Source organism: Lissotriton helveticus, chromosome 1_1 (assembly GCF_964261635.1).
Source record: "Lissotriton helveticus chromosome 1_1, aLisHel1.1, whole genome shotgun sequence".
In the NCBI taxonomy this organism is placed as follows: domain Eukaryota; kingdom Metazoa; phylum Chordata; class Amphibia; order Caudata; family Salamandridae; genus Lissotriton; species Lissotriton helveticus.
Window position 1 is genome coordinate 256,408,847 of NC_136057.1, and position 9,790 is coordinate 256,418,636.

The 9,790-nt window shown below is 43.5% G+C and overlaps 1 protein-coding gene across 1 annotated transcript; it reads left to right on the forward strand.

Moving 5' to 3' along the window:
* The first annotated feature begins 3,974 nt into the window (after nucleotides 1–3,974).
* On the forward strand, nucleotides 3,975–8,349 carry LOC144769108 (mas-related G-protein coupled receptor member H-like). Its single transcript, XM_078653114.1, has 2 exons — nucleotides 3,975–4,191; nucleotides 5,363–8,349. The coding sequence occupies exon 2, from the start codon at nucleotides 5,417–5,419 to the stop codon at nucleotides 6,413–6,415; it is 999 nt and encodes a 332-aa protein (XP_078509240.1). The 5' UTR covers nucleotides 3,975–4,191; nucleotides 5,363–5,416; the 3' UTR covers nucleotides 6,416–8,349.
* The last annotated feature ends 1,441 nt before the right edge of the window (nucleotides 8,350–9,790 follow it).

A 9,790-nucleotide genomic window follows, 5' to 3' on the forward strand; every position in this document is an offset into this window, starting at 1 on the left:
GGAAGCTTATCCGATGCTCAACCAAGAGGACCTGAAAAGTGAGTTGACAGTAATGTACTCAATGCCTGTGTACCAGAAAGCCAAAGATGGCAGGTCTTTGCTGTCTTTAATTCATGAACTTAATATGGAATAGACATTTACAGAGACAGTAGCTTTACTAAAAATCGTCATTACAACTCCTATGACAACCTCAGAGGCAGAACGATCTTTTTCCGCCTTAAAGAGGATTAAGACATTCGTGAGGAACACCATGCCTCAGGAAAGACTCAATGCGTTGGCAATGCTCTCTATAGAGAGCAAGCTTGTTCAAAATATTGCTGACTTTAACGTTTAAGTAATTGAAAAATTTGCTGCGCTTAAAGACAGGTGTGCTGAATTTAGATACAAAAAGTAAATATGTTGAATGGTGATAGTTTGTGACCTGTTTAGTTGGTTCTTTTGTTGTTTGCAGTTTAAATCAAAAAAGTTGTTTGTTTTGTTGTTTGCAGTTTAAATAAAAACAATCTGTGAGGTTCTCAGCATTGTATCTTAAAGTCTGTGATGAAGCTCTGTTGTTATACTGAATAAGCAGCCACCTAGTATGTTATATGACAGCTCTTTAATAATGTAATACCTGCACTTTCACAATTGCTTTATTAACCTTCCTGCTTTCTCAGATTTGCTTGGAAATGCACCATTTTTCCACTATTTTTTCAAAATGTTCTCGGGGGGAAATCCCCCCGAACCCTCCTTAGGGGGTTCGGGCACGCTCGCTCGCTACGGTGCAATATGATTATCAGTTTCCGCCTCACCACTTTCAAATGTCACCAGCCGCCACTGTTCAATTATCTCCAAAAATGAAAAAAGCGTTTCACTTGCTATGTTTTGTGCACAGGCGGTTCCGTTTCTTTTGCTTATCTGCATATGCATACTTACATGTCATGTCTCGGCTCGTTCGATCCCACCCTACCCTCTGTTGTCTGTGTTGTAGGTCATCCATCTTCTCACCTTCATATTTTTAAACCCACGTGTAAAACTTGGTATTACATCTGCGCTGGGTGCATTTTTGGAATACAGTCCACTTGCTGTTAATGTGGTATGTATTAAGAGTTTGCTTTGCCTTTATCCAGGGGTGCTTTCGGCATTAGCGTAATGGAAACAGTTTATCTTTACAGGCCCAAGAAGTTGGTCTGCGACTGTTAAGATATACAAAGCATTATGCAATATTTTAAAGCATGACTTCAATATCACCCTTGTTTCACAAGCTTCCTTTGTGCAATGTTTTTCTTGTTTACAATCTCGCTCCATTTGTCCGAGTATTTTTCCTTAATGAGATCATGTGTCCCACAGGTTACTTTCAAGACTTTTTCATATCACACCCTAGGTGCAAGAGGTCGAGTGAGTGTTTGGATTAACACAAAACGTGCAGTATTTTCTTTTCTAGGGGTTTTCGTTTATAGAATGCTAGTGTATGCAGATTGTTAATGTGAGCTGTATTTCTTTGTTTCGGGGAAAAAAACTTTGACATCTTTTAAAGACTTTCTGCATGAGGAATGTCTATGCTTTAAGTTTTAAGAATGTACGGTTTGAGGTTGAGACTTGGGTGGGGCATGTGGTGGAATTTAATATATTTCTTGTGTTTGGCCTTAACTAGAGCAAGAACGAAGTACTTGTGTCCTTCCACTGCTCACGTTTTTGGAGCTATTATTCTATTTTTCTACAAGCACGTGGTAGTAGTAATTGTGTTTTTAGGCCATCTCCCCTATTCATGATGCTTCTTTTCCTTCTCACCCTTCTGCCCTGTCTGTTTCTTCTCTACCATCTCCATTAACTCCTTTTTTAAGTGCATAGCTCTTCAATCCCAGGTGGTACAGCACCCTGGATAATGTGGTGCATGGCTACACACTTATAATGTCCAAAAAAGCGAGGCCTATCGGCTAAGCAAATGCTTGTTTATTCTTGTTTTTTATGGGTGCCTACAGGCACTAGCATAACACACTATACCGGCCCAGTGAAAATGATAGGATGAAACCTGATGCCACTTTCAGCAGAGTAGCAAGGCTGATAGTGTCGAATAGCTAGATCAATATGGACAATGTTCCGTGATAATGGGCGCATGGGCACAGAATCCTTTCCCTTACCTGTCCCGCCCCCACACCTGCACGCACCATACGGCGTGTTCTCTTTTAAAAGATCTCCGCCAAAGAGACCCTTCGCGGGCCCGTCAGACATTGCAGCACCGGTCTGACGAGGAAAAACACACAAGATGATGGATGGAATGTTGCACAATGGCAAATCATTCAGCCCCAGTCACAGATCTGGGTTTAATCCATCGTTATTTTGCTCTCCAAGCCACCCCAGTGCAGACATGGCCATATGGAGATCAGTCTTGACCCTGTGCCTCATGGGAACAGTCCAGCCCGAACTGCCAAGCCATGTCTTCCCTGGACCGGAATCAAGCATCCTAGGACCGGTTTCTGGCTATCAGCCGTCTTCAGACAGGATAGCTCGACTCCAGTGGCTTAGTGAGCACGGGACCCATGTCTGGGCATACCCTTACCACATAGGGCGAACAGCAAAACACACAAGATGATGGACGGAATGTTGCATAATGGCAAAACATTCTCCCCCAGTCACAGATCTGCGTTTAATCCATTGTTATGTTGCTCACCAAGCCACCCCAGTGCAGACATGGCCATATGCAGATCAGGCTTGACCCTGCGCCTAGTGGGTACAGTCCAGCCCGAACTGCCAAGCCATGTCTTCCCTGGACGGGAATCAAGCATCCTAGGACCGGTTTCTGGTATCAGCCACCTTCAGCCAGGATAGCTTGACTCCAGTGGCTTAGTGAGCACGGGACCCACGTCTGGGCATACCCTTCCCACATAGGGTGAACAGCAAAACACACAAGATGATAGACGGAATGATGCACAATGGCAAAACATTCACCGCCAGTCACAGATCTGGGTTTAATCCATTGGTATTTTGCTCACCAAGCCACCCCAGTGCAGACATTGCCCTTTGCAAATCAGTCTTGACCCTGTGCCTCATGGGAACAGTCCAGCCCGAACTGCCAAGCCTTGTCTTCCCTGGACCGGAATCAAAGCATCCTAGGACCGGTTTCTGGCTATCTGCCGTCTTCTGAGGAGGAGCACTAAAAGCCCGATGATGAAGCATGACATCCTTCTGGGTGTGTGAGGGCGAATAAGAGGCAAGACTTGGTCTTCCCCTTCGGGATTGGATCCTTGAAACTGGGGATACACATCTGCCTCTTTTCCTCTTCTCTCACCACTTCTCTCATTTTATTTTCTTTCTCTTCCCTTCTAATTTGGGTGACATACATGCACCCATTATCACGGAACAGTGTCCTCATTGATCTAGCCATTATTAGAGGAGCACAGACACTGGACCTCAACGAGCTCCTGGTCCCCCTTCTTCTTTTGTTGATTCTGATAGTGTCGAATGTCATTGAGAAATCGAAGAGGGCGAGGGCCCCTACACTGCCTCCATGCATCCCTCTCCAAGCTGAGATCCCTGCAGACTGTAGTGACTGCCAGGTGTGTATTCTGGTGTCAGGCTGGCCACCATCCTATGCCGGCTGTCCTGTTCCAGCGTGACTAGAAGCATTCAGGGCATTCTTTGTTGGGTAGAGCAAATTGCAGTGTCAGCTAAAATTAGAAAACTATGCTGGTTCTGCCAAGGTTTCTTCATCAAATGACAGGAACTTCCTTCTATTTTTGGAACCATCCCCTTTTCGTCCATATAGTTATTTTGGAATGACTTTGGAGCTTTGCCGTAGGTGGAATGTGACTCAACCACTCAAAATGCATAGACTCGCCTCCTATTTTTATTTTCTGTAGCCACCCATGTAGTAGTCACGCAGTTATTTACATTGTGCAACAATGGAAAAGCGCTATACTTACGGAAATATTAGCGCTCCGATGTACACTGGCACACAGAAACACAGGACGTACCATAAATCCACAGAGGGGACGGATTCGGTGCTGATCCTGAGGCACAGAGCTGAGGCAGGGCTGGGAAGTGAGAAGCATAGACATGCATTACTGGAGGTCTGGAGCGCCTAGAATGGTTCGCACTTATGTCGAGGCACTGAGATGCTAAGGAATCGTGAAGCCAATAACTGGAGTGAATGTTGCTGGACTGGGAGTAGGAAAGTGACTTTAAAAACTGTGATTGCAGGTTCCGATCAGGGTAAGTGTGAAACTTGCTTTATGAAGAAACAGCTATGATATGGCTTTTGGGGTTGGACAGGGTTTGGGGGGTCGTAAGAGATGCCACCTATGTTTAAACAGGCAATCAAGGGGTTTTCTTAAAGTGTGTCATCCGTTTACATCACGGTTTCGGAATGTCGAATTAGTCAATTGAATGAACTTTACTAGATGTGGGAAATCTGTCGACGCGAAACATTCTGCAATTCGTAGAAAGTCAGAGTTTGACAAAATATACAATGCATTAAAAGGGTTAATACTGTGTTCATCATTCTTTTGGTCTCTGATTTCACTTCACTCTGTGACATCATTATAGATCAGTATTGCTTGGAGTTTTAAGACTGATTGTAAGAAGAGGAAAGACACTGTGAGTGCAATGTAGTGATTCAAGTGTCATGATGATATTTTCCTGAAAATCGGAGATAAATCTTCCCCATTTTGTTGTAAACACAATTAAGGAGACAAATTAGTTGTTCCATGGATTTGTGGTAGTGGGGTTTGCATGTTAGGATGAGCAGGGAGGTGGGTCGATGAGCATAGCTATCCATAAACGTAATAAGGATTGTTTGCAGAATGGACTTGCCAAAAATATAATTTGCATGAATCCTGCAGTGCACTGCATCACAGATAGATTCGATGCATTGAGCACGATGTGCTTGAACATTGCCTGACAGGTAGGCGCTAGGGAGACCCCACAAGCCACTGGCCTTCACCATTCACTCTCTCACCCCCGCCCTGCTCTACTCCCTTCCCCTACCTAGTCAGCGCTCCCCACAATTCATTGTACTGCCCCACCAAACTGCACCCACAGCCCTGCTGGCACTCAAAAAAAAAAATGACATCATCTGTGAACCTTTCAGGACGAAGGTAAATCTTTGTGTAAAAAATACATCTCTTTAATAGTTTTATGTTCAGATACATGTGTTACTGTTCATATCTTTGCCATCTCTCAGCAGGTCTGTAGCAGTTACTAAAAGTAAATTAATGACATCAATAGAGGGCATACCTCGGAGCTGACATTTTTGCTGACATTTTACGCAGAACCTATTCTCTAGGATAATTTGATAAATGTATATGCAGTTCCTGCGAAGTTGATTTTGCACCTTTTATTCTAAATCATCTTACCGATGTTTGTGTGTTGTTTGTGTTGACAGGGCAAACCTTAAACTGCGAACCACTTTGCAGAGGTTGTGAGAGCCGCCACTGAGATGGAGTCTGGAAACTTCTCTTACAATGATTCAGAACTGGGATCTAACGCGACAGAACCTGGCCAACAGGAGGCACTTCCGTTGAGAATACATGTGTTGCTGCTCTTCATAGATCTGGTGATCTGCCTTTTCGGATTGGTCGGGAATGGGATGGTGATCTTGTTCCTCACCTTCAAAATCAAAAGGAATTCTTGCACAGTCTACATACTCAACCTCGCTGTGGCGGACCTCATTTTTGTCGTCAGTTCTTTGGTGAACTTGATACATTTTATCTGTACTGTTTACCAAGTTAATATATCAGACACAGACAGCGACAACCTCCTCATGATCACCAAGTTAATGTACACCTTTGGGTTCAACACCAGCTGTTTCCTTCTGGCAGCCATTGGCGTGGAGAGATGTCTAGGTGTCCTCTTCCCAGTAGAGTATCAAAGCTCCCGCCCCGAGCACCTCTCTGCCATCATGGCTGTCCTTTTATGGTTACTGTCCTGTCTGGTCACTGGACTGGAATATTTTTGTTGCATAAACGTGAAGCAGATCCACGCCCCAGGGAATGAAAGGTGCACTCCTGCCCGCCTGTTCTCCTCTGCATTGTACCTGCTGTTGACCCTGGTCTTCATCACATCCAGCCTGGTTCTACTGATTGAGATCAGAAAGACCCCCAAGCAGTGCCATCCAATGAGGCTTTATGTGGTCATCCTCAGCACCACCCTGATCTTCTTCCTGTCCGTCGTACCTGCGACACTTCTGCGACACTTGGTATATTTTGTTCTCCAGTCAAGTTCCTTCACTGTGTATTTCTTTTATGTACAAGTCACCTGCAACTCCATCCACTGCAGCACCAACCCTTACATTTACCTGCTGGTGGGAGCCTGGAGGAAGAGGGGGTTGAGAGGCTCCATCAAGCAGGCGCTGGAGACGGTCTTCAAGGAGGACACGGAAACATCAGGAAGCACCGAGGAGCTACATTGCTCAGAGGCAGGTGGGACGCGAGGCTGACCAACTGGCTGGCCAAATCTCTTCCATAGGCAGCAACAATTTAGCGAGAAAACTATTTAAAATGTAATTAAAAAGATTGTTCTGCCACATATATTCTAGGGTTGTAAAAATTCCATTCCACCTTCAGAGACCTTTGCCACGTTCACTGAGAAGGCTGCACATGATCAAGTTTATAGGACAGTACTTTAAACACAATTGTTCCCCAAATTATGTCCAACAAAAAACTGCAAGCAAGGGGGCTGACGACTAAATTAAAAGTGACATGACAAACTCCATCATGGTTAATCGTCAATAAAGACCGTGTAAGTCAATCACAATATTTCTACAGGCACTAGAATGACATTCAAGACCGGCCCAGTGAAAAATTAACATTCACATGTGTTTCCTATTGTTCGGGGTGGTCTGGGATGTTGGGAAATACTTCTAACAGCAGTAACTTTTAGTGGTATTTCAGCATTCTTCAATTGGTTTGCTGCATCTTACTCTTTGATGTCCCGTGTTCCTTCATTAATATAACTCTTTTGTTCAATGTGTAATGCTTGCTGTACTTTGACTAGGACATGTTCTGCTCCTGTAGTCCCTCACTCACAATCCTTTCAGCAAGGCGGTCCTTGGTTTAAAGCATCCAGTACTTGAACTTTGCACCACTTCTGTGCAAGACTGACATGTGAACTACATCGGCCTTGCACAGAAATCCTGGGCAAAATGTAAAAGAACCCTAGAATGTCAGAGACATATAATGTGTGCTAAAATATACCTCTAGTTTTCAGATACATTTCTAGAATCCACCTTTGTTTAGGTACTTTCATTATGCCGGCAGATATGGTGACTACCGTACCATGACATTTCCAAGCAATGGCAGCAAAAAGTACATTGACGTGCACTTCTTTTTAAGCAAACGTGGCATGTGATCAAGTAAAAAAAAGCACTCACCTAAGGGAGCATGAGAACCATTGGCTGATGTATGTCTTCATGCAATAAATTGCATTGGGAGGAAACCTTCTGTGAATGACAGTTGACTACACCAATGGATGAAGAGAGCTGATTCAAAGCCCCCGCTATATATGTGTATTATTTATGATAATTTTATTACATTAGGCCAGAGAAACAAATAAAGGTGTCCGTAGGCCAGGACTTAAAATGGACATAATTGGATACTTTGAGATATGCCGAGATTAACTTTCCAGTGGGACCAATTTAAGGGAGAATGGTATTTATGGGTTACAGAAAGATATAGAGTAACTGATAGGGCAAAAACCCAGGCAGTTTTTTTAGTGACAATACTTTCAGATGCGTTTAGCACCTTAATAGAGACCATCCAAATGAAAGGTTACTGTCAACTAGTAAAATATTGGCAGGCAAAATATACATTTGAGATTGAGAGGCAAGGATAGGACCACTTAAGTTACCAAATATAACAAGACTTTTATGAAGAAGGAGCAAGGTACTGGTTTTACTCATTTTAAAACCAGGTGAATACGGACCTTATTTTGTGAAGTAAAATTGATCATTTTGGTGCAGTTTATTTCTGGAATAGCAAGAGAGGACGATAATGCAAATACTATCGGAAGTGGCTTAGTTACTATTAGGGGTAATTTTACCCCGAGTAATGATCCAGGGAAGTAGACATTTCCTACTGCTAAACAATCTGCTCTACTGAAAGGGCTGGCATTTATAGCAGTGGCAATAGGGCAGTGGTATTACCAAGATTATGACAACGAAGCTCCATCTATTTACAGGTAATGAAACTGTGATTTTTTGCCGATGAACAGCACAGTGGATATATGTGTTTAGTATTGACAAGGATGGTAGGTAGAGTGAATCCTAAAATGCATTCAGAATCAATGACATGGTGAATTGTTAAAAATTATAATTTTTTTAAGTAGTGATTTATGCACTGAAATGAAGCAATTTAAGAAGGTATAACATTTTATCCAAAGCTTGAAATATTACTTCACTGAAGTATGATGTTTTTACGATTCTTTTTATTCAAATAAAAATTATTTTTATAAAAATGCTGCAACTGTGATTGTGTTGATGGTTTGTGGTATTTTATACAACAGGACAGGGATTCATTCTTAAATGCTACAGAATAGGACTTTGGGGGACAGCGGCCCGTATGGACCTCTGTCCGCCAGGGTACTGGTAGGATGGAGGCTAAGTATAGTCTACTGTGTCTCTTGTGCTAGAATTGTTAAAGGTTGTAGCCTAAGAGATATATATAGTGCCATTTTAGAGTTACCACCCACCATGTTATTGGTAGGTGTCCACAGTGGCTGCCTTTTAGCCCAGAGTTAATATATTTCCACACCCACCCATCTCTCTTTTTAGGTTATGGGGCTGGTTAGCTGCTTATTAGGATTACAAATGGGCAGGCAATGTTGCTGCAGGCGCAAAAGGGGCAGGTGCTATGTTTGGTCTACGCTTTGAGACAGGTGCCAGAAAGGGTGGTTGGCCCACAAGTTTGCAGGCCTTTCCTAAACGTTATTTTGGTTAACATGGGATAATCAGGCTGAAAGGTAGAGTGTCAACAAACCCATACTGGAAGTCCTGGAGCTGAAAACTTACATTATAGGAAGGTCTGGTTGAACACAAGTTAATTGCTTCACTGTTAAGCATGGAAATACACTAATTCATAATGTAGAATTTGAGGGGTATGTTTTGGGGGGGATGTAGGTTTGGGGTAAGGAGTGTAGTTTTTTTTATATATGTATATATAGTGAGGTTTTAGTTATGCACGGCGTTAGGCCGAGGATGTTTTTGTGATACGCACTTGTTTCAATAAAGTGGCCTGCTCCACATAATTATGGTGTCAGTGGTCTATGGTGTACCACATTTAGCCCAAGTATTCAGCTAAATTGCGCACTAAAAATCACACTACAGCTCAGCAGGGGTGTAATGATAGCTTGCAGGCCACTTTCAAGGTAGCACTGGGCTGTATGCTACAACACATGTGTGCTCACCTTAACATGCATATGACGCTACACAAGGATGCTATGAGACATATGTTGCTCTGACAGCAGCTAGGCCACCTCAGGGCCAGCAGGAGGCTGACATACAGAGCATTTTCCCCCAATCAAGCACACAGTGAGGTGTCATAGCATGCATCTGTCAATCCCACTCATCCTTTCAGTCATAAACTATTCCCTTAAAAACAGGCACAGATGGCGCACCTGGCACCCACAGACGCTACAGTACACGCACACATCAGCTTTACACCATACCCACTCTCGCAAAGACCTCATCTTTATGCCGGCCCTGGACTGCTGAGCTGTCTTGGATATTCAAATACTGGCGCGTGGAGTGTCTGACCACTCCCCGCTCCTCCTGCGGTTGGGGGGCCCACAGGAGCACTACGACCCATGTGGCGACTTA